At 34.8% G+C, this 23699-nt stretch overlaps 2 protein-coding genes across 6 annotated transcripts; one reads left to right on the top strand and one right to left on the bottom strand.

The window, feature by feature from the left end:
• The first annotated feature begins 8592 nt into the window (after nucleotides 1-8592).
• LOC109214253 (random slug protein 5-like) lies at nucleotides 8593-12279 on the top strand. Of its 3 annotated transcripts, XM_019378148.1 has the most exons (7): nucleotides 8593-8940; nucleotides 9928-9997; nucleotides 10126-10227; nucleotides 10362-10538; nucleotides 11098-11196; nucleotides 11295-11540; nucleotides 11848-12279. In XM_019378148.1, the coding sequence occupies exons 3-7, from the start codon at nucleotides 10168-10170 to the stop codon at nucleotides 12148-12150; spliced, it is 885 nt and encodes a 294-aa protein (XP_019233693.1). In that variant the 5' UTR covers nucleotides 8593-8940; nucleotides 9928-9997; nucleotides 10126-10167; the 3' UTR covers nucleotides 12151-12279. The 3 variants fall into 3 exon arrangements, with proteins under 3 accessions (XP_019233693.1, XP_019233691.1, XP_019233694.1); XM_019378146.1 differs by lacking the exon at nucleotides 9928-9997; XM_019378149.1 differs by lacking the exons at nucleotides 8593-8940; nucleotides 9928-9997 and adding an exon at nucleotides 9014-9131.
• Nucleotides 12280-14181: 1902 nt separating this feature from the next.
• Nucleotides 14182-19136, bottom strand: LOC109214254 (uncharacterized protein At1g01500-like). 3 transcript variants are annotated; one of them, XM_019378152.1, is made up of 3 exons: nucleotides 18862-19136; nucleotides 17223-17998; nucleotides 14182-14770 (listed from the first exon to the last, which is right to left on the bottom strand). In XM_019378152.1, the coding sequence occupies exons 2-3, from the start codon at nucleotides 17928-17930 to the stop codon at nucleotides 14537-14539; spliced, it is 942 nt and encodes a 313-aa protein (XP_019233697.1). In that variant the 5' UTR covers nucleotides 17931-17998; nucleotides 18862-19136; the 3' UTR covers nucleotides 14182-14536. The 3 variants fall into 3 exon arrangements, with proteins under 3 accessions (XP_019233697.1, XP_019233695.1, XP_019233696.1); XM_019378150.1 differs by having other exon boundaries at nucleotides 17223-18017; XM_019378151.1 differs by lacking the exon at nucleotides 18862-19136 and having other exon boundaries at nucleotides 17223-18606.
• Nucleotides 19137-23699: the final 4563 nt, after the last annotated feature.

Raw genomic sequence — 23699 nt, forward strand, 5'->3', positions numbered from 1 at the left:
CGTACTTTTCTGCAGTTTGACTCCAACTTCCTGTATTTGGAATGGAGTTCCTTGAAAATGGAATTTAGAAATCACTTTCTGTTGTATATGGTTTCTCAGTTTGAAGCATAAAAAACTTGGTACTGCAAACTTGGTCATGTAGGAAGACCAACAAGAACTGCGTACTTCAAGGGAAATAAGGCTTTTAACAACAAAGATTATGGACTGATCAACTTTTACAAGGGATGTTATCTTCTTTTGTCCAGTATGTATATAGGTTTTCATGGAAGCAAACTGAAAATATAATGTACCGTAGATACATATTTCTAATATTGTACAACTTTGTTCCTCGACAAGATATATTTTATATGAAATTATCTTTGCAGTGTTGAACTTCTTAGACAGTCCTGTAATTGTACTGACAATACGAGCATATGCCCGTGCACAGCACGGGCACTAACCATCTAGTATATATATAGGAGGATGCCTAACTCTTGATAGTCAACCAACTTTTATATCACGACCCAAAATCCAACTAGCCGTGATGACATCTAACCTAACCCGCTAGGCAAGCCAGTTAACAATAAACCAATTCAAATGAGATTCATTAGGAGAAGAAATGGTAATACAACTGAACTATTATACAAAGAATTCCCAAGGACTACTAGTACAAATTATGAGCTTCTAAGATTTTGAATTTACAAAGCTGGTATGAAATAAAATACATCATCTGTTTAAAATATACATAAACAGATTTTCATAAGTTTAAAGCTACCATGAGCAAGAGGCAGTTAAAACCAAAACGCATGTACGTCTTCAATGCTAGATCACGCCATACATAGCAACATCAACATCTAAAATCTGCACGCAATGTGCAGAAGTGTAGTATGAGTACAATCGACCCCATGTACTCAATAAGTAACAAACCTCACCTTAGGTTGAAAGTAGTGACGAGCTGGGACAAGGGTCAGAGTCCAACTCCAATAACCAGCAACAATTCATAACAATATAATAACAATTATACAAGAAATAACTCAGCGATATGATGCTCATCTCGTTCATAGTTGCGGAAGGCATGCTTTTCAAGTATAATAGTAAATCCTAAATCTTTTACCGGAAACATAAAAAATATGAGTACGTTTGAAAACTGTGATTTTTCCCAAAAACTTTCAACAGGTAAATGTTTCACTATCAGATGGCATGAGGAAAGTACATCTCTAAGCCTAGATGTCAATGTGTATGAGAAGTCATGAATGACGTAATACCGTACAACATGAGGAAAATGCATCTCTATGCCTGTCTGTCAAGTGTGCATGCAATGCAACTCAGTGATAAAAACATATGCATACTCTCAGAATACTCAATCTCACTGTCTCACACTTTCCACTCATTACGCTTAATCACTCAACACACTCAGTCACTCAGCACTAAACAAGGAAGATTCAGCTCTCAACACTCTCAGTCACTCAGCATTGTACAGGGCAGATCCAGCCCAAATGAATCAATAACAACTGCGCTCATTGTGGGGTACAGACTCCGGAGGGGCAGATCCAGCCCAAGCCCTATAATAAGCTAATCATGGCATGAATCAATAAAGCCTGCTGTGGCGTGTAACCCGATCCCATCATGAATCAAAAATACAGGGCAGATCCAACCTAAGAATAATAAATCACACTGCGGCGTGCAGCCCGATCCCATCAATACCACTCACAATCCGGCCCTCAGGCCCCAACTCAGTCATCAATCTCTCCAGTCTCTCGGGCTCATGAAAATCAGCCCAAAATGATGATATGATGTATCAATAAATAGCAACATAGATTGAGATATGATATGCAAATGAATGAGTATGTAATTGCAATGTAAGCAAATAACTTGACAGCAGAAATGGCCTCAGGGGGTCTCAACAGGATACACATATAGCCAAGACATGATTTCTAACATGGATCACAGCCCAATTACTCTAGCACGTAGAAATTTCATGAATAGAAACGAGATTAGGTCACTACACAGTACCACAGAATCAAATGAGTCATATTTCACACGGTGCACACCCACATGCCCGTCACCTAGCATGTGCGTCACCTCAACACCAAACACATATCACGTAGATTTAGGGGTTCACACCCCAGCACCAAGTTTAGAAGTGTTACATACCTCGAACAAGTCAAATCCAATACCGAGCAAGCCAAACAATACTCCAAAAATGCCATCTCACGTGTACCGACCTCCGAACGGCTCGAAACTAGCCAAAAGCAACTCAAATACATCAAATAAGGCTTAAGGAAATAATTCCAATTGATAAAGTTTGAATCTTTAATAAAAATCCCAAAGTCAACCAAAAATCCAAACCTGGGCCCGCACCTCAGAACCCGATGAAACTCACACAATCGGACAACCCATTCAGTTACGAGTCCAAAACTCCCCCAATTTCTCTTTTGAAATCATCAACCAAATGCAAAAAACGAGTATAGATTCGTGAAATATAATCAAAACTGAGTTAAGAATGCTTACCCCAGTTCGTGTGGTGAAATCCCTCTCCAAAGTCGCCTAAAACTAAGCTCCAAGTCTTAAAAATGAGAATAACACGACCAACCCTCGAAAATATAACTTCTGCCCAGCGTCATTCGCATTTACGAACCAATTTTCGCTCTTGTAGACTCGCATGTGCGATCAAAATCTCGTTCCTGCGGAAGAGCACTGACAACAGACCATCGCACCTGCGGAAAATCTCCGCTTATGCGCAAACGCAGGTGAGAACAAGGCTTACTCTTCTGCGCTTGCCTTCACTTGTGCGATCCATAGTTCCGCTTCTGCGGACGCGCTTCTACGCAAAATGCATCGTATTTGCGACCTAGCGACAGTCCAGCAAAAACCACTTCTACAAAAGAAAAGCCCGCATCTGCGAAGTCGCTTCTGCGACCAATATTCCGCAGATGCGGATACACCAGAACCAGCAGCCTCATCAAATTGCAACATGCGACAAGATAATCTGAACCTCGTTTGAAACTCATCCGAGCCCCTCGGGACCCCATCCAAATATACCAACAAGTCCCATAACATAATACGGATTATTCGAGGCCTTAAATCACACATAACAACATCGAAACGACGAATCTCACATCAATTCAAACTTAATGAACTTTAAATTTTTAACTTCCAAATCTCGTGCCGAAACATATCAAATCAATCCGGAATGAACCCAAATTTTGCACACAAGTCCCAAATGACATAACGAAACTAATATCAATTTTTGGAACCATAATCCAAACCCGATATCATCAAAGTCAACTCCCGGTCAAACATATAAACTTTCCAAACCGTCAAATCTCCAACTTTCGCCAATTAGCGCCGAAACCTTCTAGAAATATCCAAATGCGAATTCAGGCATACGCCCGAGTCCAATATCACGATCTGGACCTATTAGAACCATTAAAACTCCAATCCCTCCCCCTCTTACTTTTGTCGTTTGAGTTTAATTAGTCGTTACTTTGGTTTCAGATTCAAGTATTTGTAAATATTTGGGAAGAAAAGTTGGGCAGATTGTTATAGAAGTACAAAATTTCTCCTCCAAAAAAAATATGGATGAGTGCTTTTCTATCAAGATTTTTTTTTCTTTTTCACCAAAAATAATTTTATTATGATAAATAATTAGGATAAATCCTAACAAATATCTCCTTGGCCTGGATTTTCTGGCAAAATGTACTTGATCAGCCTTTCACATAGTCTTCAATATATGATTGTTGCTTGCCATGTTTAAAAGAAAAGGTAAAAAAATATAATAATTAAAATTTGGTATTGGTTTAAAAATAATTCATGCGTTAAAAATAAGTATGAGCTAAAACAGAGCCATGCGTTAAAAATAAGCATGCGTTAAAAATAATTTGAAAATATGTATGGATTAAATTTGATTTCAAAATATTTTATTTTATTTATTTTAAAAGATGCAGCAACGAGAATGTTGAATATAATTGAAAATTTATTTCCACATTGAGTAGCACTTTGATAAAAAATCTTCATAACCGTCAAATTGGTTGCAGCTAGATCTGATCCCCCTTGAACCAGTATTCGACCTTTGTTCTGATACCACTTGTTGGGATCAAAATAACAAGTCATCATGCAGAAACTAATGCCCTCAATAAAGCCAAATAAGTTATCCAATTTCGCCTTTTCTAAATTATTATGCCAGACGTCCCGGCCTGGGAGCCCCGTTCGCCTGGCATCGGAAAAGTTTTCATTATAAATGGATATAAGGAGTTCACATCGTAATAGTCTAAATTTTAACCATAGGGCTTATAGACATCGGCATGTCCTCCATAAAGTAAACCTTGGAGACGATAAATCAGAGGACAAAAAAAAATATATCAAAAGATATTATTATAATGTGATTTGGTCAACTAACCTACATTTATATAGGAGGAGAAGAACAATCTACTATATAAAAGAGATTACAAAAATATTAAAAGAGAAATGACTTTCTTAAGGACTACAATGTGGATGCTATTGTATTATTAAGTGAAAAGGAAGCCTCAATTTATAGAAGTATAAAACTTTTCCTCCAAGAAAAAAAAAGGAAGAGTCATTCTCCACCAAAAAAAATCTTTTTTCTTTTTCACCAAAAAAGAAATTTAATTTTGGTAGAAAATTAGGGTAAAACTTAACAACTGATATTGTTAAGGTAAGGAGTATTCTTTCCGACTCAATTTACGTATCATACTTTTCTTGTTTAATTTGTCACACAAGGAGTGCCATACTTTCTCATTTATAAATAATTTAATGTTAAACTTTCTACTTTATCCTTAATGAGATTGATTTATAGCTGTAAAAATATCTATAATTCATTTTAGATCAAAAGTTTTAAAGGATTTCGTTCTTTCTTTTTTTTATCTCCGTACCAAATCAAATGCCATAAATTGGGACGGAGATAATATATAGAGCTTGTTTGGATGGGTTTAACCACTTTTTAACTTCTGAAAGTGTTTGGCAACCAAAAAAAGGGCTTAAAAAAAGTTAAAAATCTGCTTAAAAAAGTCAAAACCAACAAGCTGGGTAAAACGAACTTTTCGAAGTTGGCTTAAAAGCCATATTGCTTTGACCAAGGATATTACATTCTTGTCCCTTATATTTTTCTTAATCCCGAAATTATCCCTCAGTACAAAATCCTAAAACATACCTCTCTTTCTTTTTTCCATTCTTGTTACAGCCTCTGCTTTCTTCTTCCATAACTTTCCCCAACTTCATTATATTTTGAATCTTTATTAGTTAGAGGAACAAATTATTTTTCTTTCCTCTTCTAGCATTTTCTTTAGGTGTTTGCAACCTTAGTCTTCAGATGCGACATACTTCTGCTCATTGCTCCTTTGGGTTTGGAGCTCTTGCTGGCGAGCTGGACGTTTGTCTAGTTAGGAGTCATTACTTGCGCTTTTGAGTTTTATTTTTCTTTTCTTTTCTTTTTGGAGCAACACCCGAAATGGCTGGTTGGATAGATGCTTCAGACCAAAAAAAGAATGAGAAAACTATAGATTTTTGATTTATATTTGCTAATTCATATGGTTTAAGACTCCAATTTGTATGACATCATTACTTTACTAGTCTGTATAAAAGTAAGCTTTAAATTTATGGAAGTTTACTTGATTAAAAGTGGTGAAAAATGAGCATTCCTATTTATAAAAATTATCAAGTAATCAATTAGATTGAAATTAAATTAAAGTATGAATTATTTTTTATTTGCATTAATTCAGAATTAAATATATTGTAATAATCAGCTCCTTTATAATGTTAACAACTTTAAGGATATTTTTGTCTTTTTAACAGAAAATAGTGCTTACCAGCACTTGTTTACCAAACACTTCAACAGCTTTTTTTAAGATTAAGCACTTTTATTCAAACAGGTAAGTGCTTATTCATAAACAAGCTCCAGCACTTAAAAGCTACTTTTAAGCACTTGTGCTTAAAAGCTACTTTTTTCCAGCTAATCCAAACGGGCTCATAGTTAGTTTGGATGAGAATGTGTAAATAATTGAGATTTGTATAAGAAAGAGGTTTTATTTCAGTCCATGAGAAATGATTCAAGAGTATGTTTTGAAAGCTAAACGAATCAGCTTGTTGGGTGGAAATTTATCTTGCTTTTGATTTAGGGCCGTTTGGCCGTTCAGATTTTTTCACTTTTTTTCAAAACAAATTTACTTTTTTTTTGAATTAGTGTTTCGACATAAAATTTTAAATTTTCACTTGACGATGAATATCGAAATTTTGAAAAACTCCAAAAGACTGTTTCTTAAAATTTTCACTTCAAATCACTCACAAAAATTCTAAAACAACCCAAAATTATATTCATATCCAAACACAATTCTAACTTCAAATGATTCCCCCCCCCCCTCCCCACACACACACACACCGAAATTTTAAACTTAGTTTTTTGGACGAATTCGTTTTGAAAATGTTACCAAGGTTCTCTCTCTTTTAGCTCCCGTTTGGCCATAGATTTTGGCAACTTTTTTTCAAATCTTTTTTGAAACATTGTTTGTTCATAGATTAATGATCTATTTTTGAAAAATTTCTGAAATTACTTTTCAAGTTTCCAAAATCTAGCTAGCGTTTGGTCATAGATCCCAAATTTATTTTGAAAAATCTGATTTGGGTGAAGTTTGGTTTGAAGATGAAAATGTGTTTGGACATACGTTTTCGAAACATATTTTCCAACTTTATTTGGAAAAAACATGTATATAATTCCCAAGTTTTGGGATTTTGGCCCAAAATCAGGGATTTGGGATTTGGCCAAAATATGGACAAAATTTAAGGCCAAACATGAGTTTTGAAAATAAATCCCAAATTTATTTTGGCAAAACTCATGGCCAAACGGGGCCCTAGTTTAGGGTAGTTTTTGGGTGAAACTTGTTCTCCCACTCACAAAACTTCAAATTTTTTTCAAATAAAATGCATGTCCAAACATAATTTTTTCAACTTCCAAAAATTATTTTTCAAAACTACTTCAAAAATTATTTTTTCAAGTTTTAATCAAATCTATGTCCAAACGCTAGTTTAATTTTTCGGTGAAGTTGTCTTCAAAATAAAGGAACGATTAGACTGTTCTAGAATCAAAACTTTTTTCGTCATTGGAGAATCGATTTTCAAACTAACAAGATGAATTTTTAAAATGTTACTAGTCTTCCTTGAGTTTGATGGTTAACTGAACTCGACCATGCACGCAAGTCATAACACATAATACGAAGTTGCTCAATACCTTTTACCGCCGAATGGAACGGGTCGTTACAATTTAAGAAATATTTAGAGGTAGCATCAAAGTGTTTCTCTTTTAAAGTTATTTAACAATCTCTTGAAAAAAGTTTATATGTATCTAGATTAATTAATAATAATTAAGTGATCAAGATTATAACAAAAAATATGCCTTATATTTATTGATTTGATATAAATCATGTGTGAGTAAATTTTTTTCACCACTCTCCAACCTACTTCACCTTAGTTCATACTAGAAAGACGAACTTTTATTCTTCATTTTTTTCATTTATTAAATTGAATATGGTCCAAAGTGGCACATCCATAGACCATACACATGCTCCATTATTGTATCTTGATAGTGGAATCTGATGCTTCCCACCCATGACCTAATTCTTAATTTTTCTTCACTTTCTATTTCAAGACAGACAAATTCCTGGTCTCTAGCTAGAAAAGTATAGTATAAAAACAAATACTAATAGTAAGAAATAGTGGAAATTGATGGAGATAGAAAGCAAAACTTTTCTTATCTTCCACAATTTCCAACTCATTTGTTAGGATTTTTCAAGGATGTCTTCTGTCTTTCGGCAGTTTGGTCCAAATCCATCACTGTCTTTATTTCTTCTTTCATTGGTTCTCGAACAGAGGAAGAAGGAAGAGTAAGAGAAGACTCCACATGTAATATGCAATAAAATATATAATTTTCAACACCATTGATCGGAAAATAATATTTAGGCAAAGTTGTTTAATTAGAATTAGGGAAAAAATTTTCAAGGGAAAGAGATAAAATTTACTCAAGTTTCTTCTGCATAGTTAACAAATTATAGGAAAATGGAATATGAGCAATAATGTTCAGAAAGTCAATAGAACTCGAAATCATTTATTATTCCAGTTTGAATATGTCATGTTGACTGCCGAAATTAATATTATTGATTTATTTTATTTTGGAAGGTTCCAAATCTTTTAACATCGCTCTATTACTTTTTGTCTGATGTGCTAATTTTGTTTTGTCATAATTTTCCAACCACAACTTAATATGTTCTTTCACTATAATTAACTTAATATCTTAAATTGCGCGATCAGTGAACATAGCCTTATAATATGGGATGATTGACATAGTGCTAATTTGACTTCTACACTATATTAATGCTCGTAGAATTTATTAAAATAATAGTTAAAAAATAGTGTAAGAGAGAAAGTTATACATATAGTTGCAAAAATTCTTGACAATATAAATAGTTTAATGATTTTGAAAAATACTGAAGTTGCATAAATTACATACAAATAAAATAATAGTATGAGATTCTAAAATAGAAACAGTATCATGAATTTAAAAGTGTTAACAAGGTGGAAACTTCCCTGAAAACTCTCATTTTATAGATCTAAACGCCATGTGGCGGCTATGACTTACACCATGTTACATCCCAGGATCCAAAACAAGTACAACAACCTTATGTTCAAACGAGGACCTTTTTAAAAAAAAATATTAATTGTAAAATCTGTTTGTCCTTTTTCTGTTATTGCTCTGCATTTCTCTTAGAAAATATTCACATATATACACACACACACCGTATACACTCTTGACTCTGCTCTTTGTATGTGTCTGAGGGAGAGACCAGCTAGTCATTATATAACTGAAGTATGTTGTATTTTTAAAAGAAGTTGTATGACATATTCTTGATATATACAAGAGCTGAAAATTCCACCACTCTGTTGTTTTCTCCCCAGGTACGATCATGAATTAACTAATATTCACTGTCTTTGATTCAACCTCTATATATAGTTAAACACCTCTAAAATAAATGTGTGTGCTTATTGTCTGTATTCACTGATTTAAAATCTTGAATCTGCCGCTGATTATTGCAGTTGATGGATCTACTGATTGTTTGCTCTTTGTCTCTTTGAATGTGTTGATTTATGTGAGTGATTCTCATGTTGGGTAATTGTTTTTGGCATCAAACGGACAGTAATAAAAGGCGAAAGCTAGATTTGGGATATATAACTGTTCTAATCTTGAGTCTGTTACTTAGTGCCAAAGTTTTGATTTTTTTCATCAGCCAAAAGAATTGGTTACTATATTGTATTCAAGAAATGTGCGTGTTCTCTTTCACAAATTTACCATTCTGTTGTAGGTATATTATGGAGTGAAAATGACCACAAGCTTTGTATGTATCAGAAAGTATTAGTTGGTCAACTTATCTGATTTTGACCTTGTGACATAGGTGAATGGCTGATTGTTTGTGCCTTAAATCACCAATTGGAGAGAAAAATACCTGTGCCTGTAAAGAGGAAAGCTATTCAATAATGTTGCAACAATATAATTTGTAGAAAATTAGCAGGGTTTGTTGATTAAAACTAGTTTCACATTCCTACATGGTTCTGGTTAGACACATGCGGCAGAGGGCTTGTAGTACTCCCTTTGATTGATCCGGCATTTTCTTCACTTAGTTAGTGAATCACCTACTAAAGATGCAGGCGTGCACGTCTTATTTGAGACTGCTAATACAGCTTGGCTACCAGAAGTCATGTCATAGGTTCAAATCATACATAGTGTGATTTTTTTTCTTTTTAGATCGAACATAATGGAATAGATTCATTCAGTAATTTTCATATTAAGTGTGACTCAGCAGTAGCATAGGCTTGATAAATGAAATGCCAATTCTTTTAGCCCTACTTATGTATGGAATTTAATTTATATATGAAATGTATTTGCAGGTAGGAAATCTTATGACTGTCAAATAGAATAGAATTAAGTTTCAGCTGCACTATGTTTCTTTACTTCCAAGTAAAACCTATTTCCTTTGTCTATTTCTATGGAACTTCATTCATGAAAATGTATTTGCTGACACATGGGAAATTTCTTAATAGTAGTCGATTGGTGAAAGGCCTCATCTGTTTATATGGGTTGTACAGTTAAATCTGAAGTACTAGACACCAGTAGCAGTAGCATTTATCATGTTTCGTCGCAAGAGCCATTCCCATTGTGATCAGGAGGGTGAGGATCAACAGCACAAGGTAACCAACTGTTGAAAAGTTTATATTTGTATGTCAATTTTTCTGTTTCTCAGTGAGCGATTGTGAACGTATTCTAACTATCAAATCTCGTCTGCTTTTAACTTGTTCTAATGAGGCTGTTAATTTTATTGCAGGTTAAGGAGCTTCGGACTTCCTTGGAGCCACTATCAGGGCGCAGCTTACAGTACTGCAGTGATGCATGTTTAAGGAGATATTTGGAAGCGCGAAACTGGAATATGGATAAATCAAAGAAGATGTTGGAAGAGTCCCTAAAATGGAGGTCAACTTTTAAGCCTGAGGAAATCCACTGGGTAAGAAAAGAGATAAATTTGTATGCTGTGGTTATCTTCTTGTTGATGAGAAACATATGTGGTCACAGTGACTCGTTACTGAGGTCACGAATGGAAGAAAACAGAACTGCATGATAAACCATTTGTTGTGATTTTGCATACATGAAAGATTTGACATTTTTGTGATTGTCTCCTTTATTTCTATTTACCAACGGTTTGTTTGTCATAGTTAATCGTGTTGGTTGAAAGGGAGCCTTGAAGCAACGGTCAATGTGACCTATAGGTCACAGGTTCAACCGTGGAATCAGCCGCTGATGCATGCACCGGGCTAGGCTGTGTACATCACACCCTTAGGGTGCGGCCTTTCGTCTAGATCTTGCATGAATGCAGGATGCTTTGTACATCGGACTGCCATTTTTTTAGTTAATCGTGTTGGCAATAGATGGTTATTGAGTATGTATACAGTATTTTGAGTGCTCTGCCTTTCCATCTGTAGATTTGACTTTGCTATATACTTTTGTCTCTGAACTGCTGGTACTTTTGTATTTACTGACCATATAATGCTATTGCAATTTGTTAGAATGAAGTTGCAATTGAAGGTGAGACAGGGAAAGCTTTCAGAGCAAATTTCCATGACCGCGATGGGAGGAGTGTTCTCATCTTGAGACCAGGAATGCAGGTGATGTAAAAGCAAGTTCAACTCTTCAAACTCTGTCTTATTGTAACTGCTGAGATATTCTTGAATCAGAGTTTTACAGTTCTTGCTTATATTTTCAGAATACAACATCAATAGACAACCAGATGAAGCATTTAGTGTATCTGATAGAGAATGCCATTCTTAATCTTCCACAAGGTCAAGAGCAAATGGCTTGGTTAATAGACTTCACAGGATGGTCTTTAACCAATAATGTTCCCATCAAATCTGCTCGTGAGACGGTCAATATTTTGCAAAACCACTACCCTGAAAGACTTGCTATAGCATTTCTCTACAACCCTCCGCGAATTTTCGAAGCATTTTGGAAGGTTTGATCTGAATCTTTTCTTTTTGTTTCACCTCTTAACTGTTACTTGATCAAACCAAAAACCATGCAAAACATAAAACCAGTTATTTCAAGTGTTATAACATTGCAGATTGTATTATGTTACTGTTTAAAAGGCCAAAGCCTACATTGTAGATACTAGTTTATATCATTGACAGCCTAAGACTGCATTTTCCATTTATTAGTTGAGAAAAATACTGAGTTCATTACTTCTTTTAGGAAGTAGAGATGTGACTCAATAAATGATCTTACTTTTTATTAATGCTCATCTGTTTTTTTTCTTGTTGCAGATAGTCAAATATTTTCTGGATAGCAAAACATTTCAGAAGGTCAAATTTGTTTATCCAAAGAACAAGGATAGTGTGGAACTGATGAAATCATACTTTGACATGGATAATTTACCAACTGAGTTTGGAGGAAAAGCAACTTTAAACTATGATCATGAGGAGTTCTCAAGGAAAATGGTTCAAGATGATATGAAAGCTGCCAAGTTTTGGAGTCTTGACAAGCTCCACCCTGAAACTAATGGCTACTATGCAGCAGAGGTTGCTGCAAATCCTGAATGTATTGCTCCACCAGCCATAGCTACTTAGATGCTTTGCTAGAGTACCAGCTTATTGTTCTGTTGCTTAACTTGAGTTAAATATATGACAAGAAATGTAACATCTTAAAAAATGCACTTCCAGATTATGCAATAAAAGTTAGGTGATTTTGTTCCCATTCGTTTAAGTTTTCATCCTAGTGAACAAGTGCCAGAGGTTAGCCATGGTGGGGTTGTGGAGAGGTAGAGTTAGGCCTACTACGGAAAAGGGTTCAAAATGCCCCCTAAACTATTGGAAAAAGGTTTAAAAATATCCTTCATCCACCTATTGGGCTAAAAATACCCCTCCATCCACTTTTTTGGTTCACTTATGCCCTTTGACCGTTTGGTCAATGCTAAATTAAAAATAATTATTATTCTTTTTGTAAAACTTAAAAAAAAATTTGCAAAATATTTTCGTTTTTTTTACACTAATGCACCAATAGTCCACTAATTTTGGTAAAGTCTTCTTTTTCTTCAGTTTTTACAAAAAAAAATTCTGAAAAAAATTGTAAAAACAGAAAAAAAAAATGTTTTTAATAAAATATTTTTGTTTTCTAAAAAGTGACAAAAATATTTTCAGTTTTTTTAAAGTTCGTTTTATTTTCATTTCGTTTTTTACAAAAACTGAAAAAACTGGAAAAAAAAATTCAAAAACGAAAATATTTTTTTCAGTTTTTAAACGAAAACATTTTATTAAAAACATTTTTTTCTGTTTTTACAATTTTTTTTTCAGTTTTTACAAAAGAAATGCTTTAAAAAAAACTGGAAAAAAATATTTTTTTTGTAAAAACTGAATTGTTTTTTGTAATACTGAAAAAAAAGACTTTTGCTAAATTAATAGACTACTGGTGCATTAGTTTAAAAAAATAAAAATATTTTGTAAATTTTTTTTTAAGTTTTACAAAAAGAATAATAATTATTTTTAATTTAGCATTGACCTAACGGCCAAAGGGCATAAGTGAACCAAAAAGGTGGATGGAGGGGTATTTTTAGCCCAATAGGTGGATGGAGGGTATTTTTAAACCTTTTCCAATAGTTTAGGGGCATTTTGAACCCTTTTCCGTAAGAAGTATTGGGGAGAGGTGATTAGGCAGGACATGACGCAACTTCAGCTTATTGAGGACATTGACCCTTGATAGGAGGGTGTGAAGGTCGAGGATTAGGGTAGAAGGCTAGTGTTGTTGAATGTATCTCTTTTTCATTCATGTAGTATTAGTATTATTCTTGTATTTTCTTATACTTAGATCTTCATTACTACTTGTTGTGCTTCTTTTTCTTTTCTGTCTTTGAGCCGAGGATCTATCGGAAACAACCTCTCTACGTTCACAAGGTAGGGGTAAGGCATGCGTACCCTCCCCAGACCTCACTTGTGAGATTACATTGAATTTCTTATTTTTGTTGTTGTCGTCGTCGTCTTGATCTATCGAATTATCTAGTACCTGCGCTAGTAGGAGGTACCATGTATTCGATGAATTAGTCGAGGTACACATAGCCGAACAACTACCGTCAGTCCGTCATAAGATAAAAAATAAAAAGAATAAGAAATAAAGAAAGGAGTGATGGAAAGAAGGGAGGAATGAAGGAATATGTCTGCTTCAAGATTTACTTACTGGTTTAACTCAATAGCAGTAAGCCTTTCAACCCAACTAGTAGGTTATCTTTTTCTTTGATAAGTAAAACAAACTTGTAAATTATCTTGCTTAGAAGATAAGATCACAATGCTGCTAGCTTCAATGCCTAAGGTTATACACTCTCCTTCTTTCACAAATTTTACCTATTTTACTCATTATATGTGATATTCCCTCCCTTTTAATTTATGTGAACCTATTTGACTGGACACGGAGTTTAAGCTCCCGTTTGGACGTAAATTTTCGCTTAGTTTTTTCATTTTTTTTTAAAAGCAGTGTTTGTTTATGAAATATGATCACGTTTTGGGGAAAAAAATTCACAAATTTTCAAGTTCCCAAAAACTGGTATAAGAAAATATTATACTAGTTAAATGTAAAACATCAAACAACATAATTACTGCTTCCCAGGCAACTAATACCAAGCCATTAGTTTCTCATTATGAAAAACTTCACAAAGACAAAATTACATAAAACTACAAGCCAAAAAAGCTCAATACAGTAACTTTGTTCAACTGATTATATAATATTTGCAGCCTTGGACACACCTCAGCAACGGAATGGAACATCAACAACACTAAGAAGTTGCACACCTAAATCCAAAACAAAAAGACTCGACTCGGTAGCAGAAAGTAAGGTTTACATGAAAATGTATGATGGTTAGCAACACTGAAACTGTCTTACAAGTAGAATTCACACTCTCAAGACAAGCATATCTCTGTTGTTAGCCGTTTGGTTTTATGCAAAAAAAAAAAATGGAGCAGTACATTATCATACAAACCGCCTTCTGAAGTTTCGCGTAGTTGTCTGGTAGGTGCGGACTAACAGACCAACTCCTATTCCAACTCCTACGCAGATGCCAAGGCCAATCCCTACACCAACACGGACCCCGGCATTGAACCAGGATAGTTCTCCATCTTCACCATCCATATATTCAGTCTGCCTCCAGTACATGCTGTTGTAGTCTTCTTCGCTTTCTGGTTCATATTTACTATACTCCGCAACCTGTCAACACACAATGAATTTCAGAAGCTGCATGAATTCTTTGACTAATTATGCTTAAAAGACTCGCTTCTGTCAAATGTTGGAACTAAGAAATGCTAAAAGCCGACAAAGCTCTGTGAAGATTTTACTATATTCTGCAACCTGTCAACACACAATGAAGTTCAGAAGCTGCATGAATTCTTTGACTAATTATGCCTAAAAGACTCACTTCTGTTAAATGTTGGAACTAAGAAATGCTAAAAGCCGAATAAACTCTGTGAAGATTTTAAGCAAAAGAATCGACAAAGGGAACTCAAAAATCTGAAAGTGAGGTCAAATATGCAACCATCCCTTACCTTTTTGGACTTCAAAACCAAAGCAGCGAAATAGGCAATACAATCAGTTGAAACATCATAACCTACTTGTAACTTTTGGCTTAATTAGGGAGTAAATTTGACCTTCATATCACATGCAAAAAATTATCTGACATTGCAAAAGATAACATATCTCCTCTACAAGATTGTTAATAACTTATAGCAAGTGGAAAACTAAGTATTATTAAACTAAAGAAATACATGGCAGCACTCAATGCCACAAATGTAACAGATGTGACGATGACGTCAGCAAGGAGCCTACTGATTTTCACCAGGAAGCAGTACTCAACAATTATAGCATTTTAAAAGGTTCCAAGTATTCACGGATAGCACATGAATAATTTCCATGATTCAGAGCTCTAACTTTTTAGTGCAAAGACTGCCCCTTTTGTTTCCTTTTCTTTTTATTTTAATCAGTAAAAAAAGAGGACAGGAAAGGGGGGGGGGGGGCGGCGACATTTGTTTCCTTTTTTAATGTCAACACATGAATAAATGCTTCCCAAGATATTATGCATGGCATAGAGAACAATATTAGGAACAGATAGACATGGGTAATAGACAAACATACTGAAGGCCTTTGACTTTTGCAGCTTGACACTTCAATATAATGCTAAGAAACTAAGAAAGACACCCGAGAGAGGTTTTTTTTTCTTTCTTTTCTTTCGTTTAATTTTTGCTTCAGGAAGTCATTTACAAGTTAGACCACATGCAGTGCATGTACCCAAAATAGCAGAGAATTCACCAGTAACACATAATAAGCGACAAATAAACCACGACTCCGTTTTAATCAGCTCATATAAACAGCATAAATACATGTTGCTCTTGAAGAGCTGCAATGGAATGCCAAAAGAGGAAATGGTGGGTCCTAGCTAGTTTCTATGGCGATAATGCCCCCTGCATGTCAGGTGAACTGTGAGTGAGGAACTTGAGATTACAATTTAGTCCCCTATTTTAAAACAGATATTTACTTCAAGAAAGGAAATGGATTAAAGTTTAAACTCTAGCAAGATCCATGCATTGGTCACACTCTTTCAAGGGAGGATTTCCAGTAGCGTTTTAGCTTGACTGTATATCCCGATGCGGCATTAGTACAGTCTAGAGCACAAGAAATTTGGAACATCTTTAGAAGGAATTGCCAGGTTTAGGAGATTGAGAGTATAGTAACAATGAAAAGGAAATTGGAAGGAATGGATTTGTCTTAATAAGGTAAATTTCTTAAGATGGGAAGGGGACAGCAGGAGAAGTGTCAGAAGACCCTGGTCTCGGCAACTGTTATGGAAGTGTAGAAGCCCTTCTGAAGTATCCTGTTTGGGGTGGATAGCTCTTCATCAATCATGCCTCGCGCATGATTATTTGGCAAAGGAGATACATGCTAAGTAATAGGACACAAATCATCTATTCCTACACTCTGAGGTGGCAAAGGAAAGCTGAGATATCTTAATCTTTTGAGTACACAAGGGTAATGCTGAAATCTCAAATAGATGCTTATCTCAACCGGCTTAGCAGGAAACAGAAGAAAGCTGATTGGAAGATTAAAAATACGGTTCAATAATGCTTTTTGTGAAGGGGAACAGTAGATGGTGTTTCTATTGTTACCTAAACTGAAACCTGTATGTCTGCTATCTATTGCCCTGTGGATTAAGCATGTAAATACTATAGATGTTCTACTGAACTTTATTATTAGTTCCTACAATTCGATTGAGGGACTATTTCTTGTATTTTGTAAATACTGGCACTTCCTTGGTGCTACTTCTGTTGTAACAAAGGAAAAGGATAAACGGAATACTAAAGAATCATCTAAAGATATGTCGCCTCCCATATCCTATGACAAGATTACAATGAGATCCTGTCCTACTTCTTAAAGATAAGAGACATTTCTGTAAGTTGTAACAAAGAAACATGTTTCATCATATAACGCATGAACAATTTTATCCAAAACAAAGAATGATATGAAGCACGAATAAAGCCAGTCAACAGTGGTAGGGTAATAATTAGTTCTCATGGTTTATTAACTGTTTTATTCAGTTCATTTTAGGAAGACACCAAATAACTATACCAAATGGACACATAAAAAGCCGGTTCTGGACTACCAATTATACCTGAAGATCACGTCCAGATGAGACATCTTTATGCTGCTCATTTGTTTCATGCTCCGGAATTGAGTCTAACATACCCTTCCTGTTGTGCTTCTTCCTGTGATTGAGCTGCAAACTCTTGGTTAAGATGATAGGTGTCCCGGAGAAGCAACCGGTAATAAAGACTTCAATCGTTGGTGACAATGATTCAGAACCTATAATTTGTTTACCCTTCAGAAAACCAGTGCTGGCACTCATAACTGATTCACAATTCATATTCCATCTCTTGACGCTGTTTTTAGCCTCCCCAACAAAGCCATTGCTATTGGACATGTCTAAAACCCCCGAGAGCACAAGATCATCCTTATTGAAAACCTCAAATTTCACACTTCCTGTCACCCTTATACTATCCGTGCTCACAAATGTAGCTTCTTCAGATTTCTTATCAACCCGGTCCCTTCGAAGGAGGCAAGGTGCTCCTTCTGAATACATGGAACACCTTGTTCCATTGACTTCAAGCAGTGTATCAGGACAAAGAGGAATATGGTTGAGAGTAAGATATTCTGGGGTCGAATCGTCCACCAAAAAATTGCTGATTCTAATATAGAAAACTCTTATATCTAACCAAGATAATGATAATTTGCCACACGATTGATAAGAGGGGTGCCTAATAATTTGGAGACCAGGATCAGCTGGTTTTCCATTGCTGAGTGATTCATGACCATTCTCCATGTTTAATCCTCAATAGAATCCTTCACCAGAGACTGATATAAGAACATAATAGAACCACGAATCGGGACCTACGTAGGCCAAGGAACCCTGTTCCATTATCAGCTACCTTCTGATCAGAGAATCATAAACTAATTTTTCTAGGCAAAACATGGAGGGAACAACAATGGAAAATGCAAAAAAAGAGAGATTATTCCACAAACAACATGGAATATATAAGGTTCCAGGTAATACAGAGACCAGGATTTTAGGAAGAGAAAAGATAGAATTTTAACAAGAAGGGCACATTATGGAATTAAATTATTTAAAAAAGGGGATTCAAAGGTAATTACATGCTTTCTTGTAGGATCAAATAAATTTTTAACCAAGGAAAATCATGCCCACAAGGCTAGAAAACCAAACATAGTGGAGATAATTAAGAAACAAACACATACAAAATCAACCTTCAAATGACTTAGTCATATCAGTTGGCCTATAAAGCTAGAATAAAACCAAACATATAGTAGGTCAATGAGAAACAAGAATTCACAACAAAATGACTTGGTCATACAAGTTAGCTAAACTAAAAATGACACCAAAACAACATTCTTCCAGATTAAACTGAATAAAAAGAAATCATTTTACAGAAATCAAGATTCTTGAAAGTTAAACTTTTTTATGACAAATCAAAAAAGTAATCCAAAGTTGAAATCTTTTTTTACCTTTCATCATTTCAATCTCAAAATCAAGAATTGAACTGGGTCATAAAGAGAGATATCAGAACAAATATACTAAAACTAGAAAATATGCCAAAAATTGCTACACGTATCTCAGAAGCAGCCAAATTAACCCCTCCAACCATCCACCTAATACTTACCCAAGAAATAAAAGAGAAATTTAAAGACTATTGTCTAATACACAAAAGGCCAAAAATTTCTCTACATGATAAACTTACCAAGAAAATCTTACAAGCAGCCAACTGATCTTTCAAATCACTTTCCACTAAATTATATATAGTGATATTACTCTTGTGGAATCTTCTTCAGTATCAAAATCTGCCTTTTCCTCTTCTGTCTTATATTTTTCTCTACATTTATGTATTATGTAGATTTTAAGGTTTATGTATATGGGAGAAATCTAGAGAGTTGGAGGATAAGGAAAATAAGAAATGTTCATTATTTATGCGAAATATCCATATTTCCTGTTGTGGGTCTTTTATTTAATATTCTAAGATAACATACATAACCATTCATATTATCCAAGATCTAGGAGACTAGTAATAGCTTCAAATTTTGGACTATGTAAATTTTAATTTTTAATCCGTTTTATTTGACTTTATTTCATTTATATAATTTTTTGTTCGTCAAACACGTAAGGGTTGTTTAGTTGGTGTAATGAGGAAATTTAATCTCTATATATAATACCACTGTTATTTTTCTTTTCTTATAAAAAATGCTGGCAAATTATGCTAAGAATTTTATTTATGCGGGATAAAATTTAGAATATGGATGCAGATATTTGTTTTGTATGAACTAAAAATATTCAAATGACAAAACTAATCCTTGTAATAGCAAATAAAATTTTATTTTGCTTAAGAAGTAAACACATATTCTAGTTATGCATTGTGTACTAATTTTTAATATATCAAACTAAATATTCAACACAAATAATTACTGGATTACTAGTCTCTACATTGGTATCCCTGTATTATTACTAAGTGTATAATTTGTCTCTAAACAAAACAAATCCTAATTTTTAGGTTGACATATAAATCTTGAACTAAACAAAAAATTATCAACTAAAAAAACATCAATTAAATCTTAATTTCACTAATTGACATTGCATATACTGCTATTTGACATATTGTAAATTTCTAACCAAACTTAAAATTATCATAATACTTCAGAGTTCAGACAACTAGAACAACACCAAAGTAAATCTTAATTTCAATTGGTATGCATTATATTGTTATAGCCAATATATTATTGCCAAAAAAAGGTGTGGGTAGAGGCGGAGCTAGCATATAATATGCTGTTTCACGTAACTCAGTAGTGTTTTTTTTTTCCAAATCTTGTATACGTATTAAGAAATTTATTAAATTTTCATAAATATCTAAATATAATTCAATTATTTATTTAATTTGAGATCATGATAAAAATTCATAAACTTTAAATTAATATTTTTAAAGAAATTTATAAGCAGGAAGAAATATTGATGGTGATGGGGGGCCAAGTTAGAGATGGGTAATGGATCACATTGTGAACCTTATCTACAAAGAAAAAATTTCAGCTTTACGAGGTCGGTTTCTTCAATTGAATGAAAGTGATGTTTAGATTTCAGTGCTTTTGGAGATTTTCTATAAATGTTGTATTAACCAAAGTTAAGTACTACATGACCACATGCGCTTTCCTTAACTAAGTGGCTATAATTAATTAAGTAGGCATCCAACGAATTAATTCCCATAGTTATCAAAACCTTTTTTTTTTTTGGATAATGATGTTGTTCGAGCAATTTTATATATACCTTAACTAATTTCATGAGTTATATATACGGTATGTAAGTATTAGCAGTAGGATTGACACTATTCTTGCAGTTTCATTGTCACGATCCAAAAATTATTGGTCGTGATGACACCTAACTCGATCCGCTAGGTAAGCCAACTAACAGAAAGTGCAATCCAAATGAAATATAGGAAAAATAGAGAAGAATTATCTGAATATTTACAAATTGACCCAAGAACTGGTAGCACGACCCATGAGCTTCTAAGACTTGGAATTTACAAAGCTGGTACAAATAATTACACGATATGTTTGAAATTTACATAAACAGATTACCAAAATCTTAGCTACCAAGGACAAGTGTCAGCTATATTTGGAATGCACGAGCATCTTCAGAGTCAGCACCTGACATCACCAGCAACTCCGCTCCAAAAATCTACATGCAATGTGAAGAAGTGTAGTATCAGTACAACCGATCCCATGTACTGATAAGTATCTTGTCTAACCTCGTCGAAGTAGTGACAGGGCCTTTTAGTTAAAAGACGTCACTGATAAAAACCTGCACTGTAAATCATCAATAGAACTATACCACGATAAAATAGAGAAGAAATCCATGAAACAGATACGCAAAACAATAACCGAGTGTTAGCAGAGATCACAATTTGGCATCTTCGAATACCTCGACCAATCCTTTCCTTAGAATGAAATCAATAAATCACAACAGTCACTTCATAACTCTCATAGCATGAGAAATGTACTTAGATATTAAATCAATTCGTGCTTTTATCTCATTCTCACCCAATATACGCATAACCGTACTAACCGATGACAGGAATTAACAAGTAGGAAATGCGCAAGTAGCAATAATGAACGAGGATATATATGTGGCCAACAGTAATAGAATAGGTGGAAGGCATGTGAGTAATGACAGCAATTGAAAGACAAAGAATAACAACTTCAACTAACTAGCATAGTGGAGGCCTAGATATAAGTATAACAGATAAGAAAGGAGCACATGATCTTTACAAGTTAACAAGTAGAGGCATGAATGTCTAACATAGGGAAAGGGCTTGTACTAAAGTGCAACATAATAGATACGACATGGATGTGATTGTAACAGCAGGAAGTAGGCATGGTATTTGCAAGTTAAACAAGTAGAAAACATGGGCAACACAACAACAATTGAGATATAGATCAAGGACAGGACAATAAAAACAAGTCACACAAGATCTATAAGTACGACAATAACAACTCAAGGTAAAGGCATAAACGTATACACGGGAAACATATATCACATCATAATGCATGTCCCTCGTCCTCACCTACATGGAAACGCCCATCTTGCCATGACCCCACGATAATAAAAGCATAACAATATAAATAAAATGGCACGACATCACCTTCGTGATTTAACTCTCAAATAACATGGCACAGCATCACCCTTCGTGCTTTTACTCTCAATAATGTGGCACGACATCACCCTTCGTACTTTTACTCTCAATGATATGGCACGGAATCACCCTTCGTGCTTTACACTCTCCCTCATATGATAATCTATATACAATGGCACAACATCACCCTTCGTGCTTTACACTCCTCCGTACAAAGCATATGTATATCAATGACAAACAAGGCAGGTAGCATAAATAACATCAAAGAGAGTGTTTAAACAAATGATCCAAAAGAATCCCAATCACAACTTCCAAATACCAAAAATAGTTCAATAACCCTCAAGGATCGTAATATTCAAGTATTTCAACTAATCTCACAAATGATCTACAACACGAGTATAGAATCTAGTATCTCAAGAATATCAGCCGTAATAATGTATTAATAATTACGAGTAGTGCAACCGAATTAGACACATCAATGTATTCTCTAAATTCCGTCAAATTTGATCAAGTTAAAATAAGCTAAGTCTTGATTTCTAACATTTAATACTATTTTCTTAGTATCTAATAGTCGAGTAAGGCATGCAGCAAGAAGGTCACGCAATTCTACAAACACAAATATAACATAATCTACCCCCCGAGCATAATTAACCCTGGCACATACATATACGCTCGTCACCTCATATATGTATCACCCCAGCATGTAGCAAACCATGTCAAATAGGAGGAAAAATTCCCTCAACAAAGTTAGGCAAGACACTTACCTCAATTCGGCTAACTCAAAACTCAATTTAGCCTTTTTCCTTTACAAATTCGCCCCCGCTCGGCTCAATCTAGCCAACGATGACATGAATACATCACACAATGCAAGAAAAACAATTTCAATTAATAAAGCTGTGATTTTTATATAATTTCTCAAAAGTCAACAAATGTCAAACTCCGGGCCCGCCCGGTCAAAACCCGGGTCCAAGGGTAGGTCTTGACTACCGATAGCCTTACGAGTCCAAATATATGTTTTGTTTTCAAATCCGAGTCCTATTCGACTCTCAAATCCCAAATTTTTATTTTTCAACACTTTGACAAAATCCCCAAATTTTCCCCTAGATTTCTCATGAATTTGATGTTAAATCTTATATAAAATCATGAAATATAGTTGAGAATTGATTAGAGGTACTTACCCAATGATTTGGTATGAAAATTCCTTCACAAAATCGCCTCTCATCGAAGCTAGGGTTCAACATATATCAAAATGAAGCTAAGTCTCGGAATTCTCAGCATTTAACAATTAGCGAACCCCGCAAATGCGAAGAACTCATAGCAAATGCGAAGATTGAAATTCTCTGCTGCCTTCGCAAATGCGACCAAAAAGATCGCAAATGCGAACACTGGACCTTCGCAAAAGCGACAGTTGGTCGCAAATGCGAACAAACTCAGCTCAGGCCTTTATCGCCAATGCAATACTGAGTCCGCAAATGCGAACTCAACAGGCCTCGCAAAAGCGGCAAATTCCTCGCAAATGCGAGTCCTTTCCCCAGCAGCCCAGCTTCGCAAATGCGAGGCTGCTTCGCAATTGCGATAGTCGCATTTGCGACAAAAACATCGCAAATGCGATGACACCAGTACCAGCAATCAAAGTTTATGAAAAATCATTTCAAAACCAATCCGAAACTCACCCGAGCCCAGAGGCTCCAAACCAACCATGCACCCAGGCCCAGAAACACAACACGAACTCGCTCGCGTGATCAAATCATCAAAATAACCTATAAAACCACGATTCGGACGTCAAAACGCATGAAGATCAATCTAAACTTCAAGAACTTCTAGAATCGCAACCAAGCGTCCGAACCATATCAAATCAACTCCAAATGGCGCCAAATTTTGCATACAGGTTCCATATGACAAAA

Source organism: Nicotiana attenuata, unplaced genomic scaffold (genome assembly GCF_001879085.1).
Source record: "Nicotiana attenuata strain UT unplaced genomic scaffold, NIATTr2, whole genome shotgun sequence".
NCBI lineage: Eukaryota > Viridiplantae > Streptophyta > Magnoliopsida > Solanales > Solanaceae > Nicotiana > Nicotiana attenuata.

Coding starts and splice junctions, on each gene's coding strand:
- LOC109214253 (XM_019378148.1), top strand. CDS start 10,168: ATGTTTCGTCGCAAGAGCCATTCCCATTGTGATCAGGAGGGTGAGGAT. Junction 11,197..11,294: donor TCTTGAGACCAGGAATGCAG/GTGATGTAAAAG, acceptor TTATATTTTCAG/AATACAACATCAATAGACAA. Junction 11,541..11,847: donor TTTTCGAAGCATTTTGGAAG/GTTTGATCTGAA, acceptor TTCTTGTTGCAG/ATAGTCAAATATTTTCTGGA.
- LOC109214254 (XM_019378152.1), bottom strand. CDS start 17,930: ATGGAGAATGGTCATGAATCACTCAGCAATGGAAAACCAGCTGATCCT. Junction 14,771..17,222: donor CATCTGGACGTGATCTTCAG/GTATAATTGGTA, acceptor GTGTGTTGACAG/GTTGCGGAGTATAGTAAATA.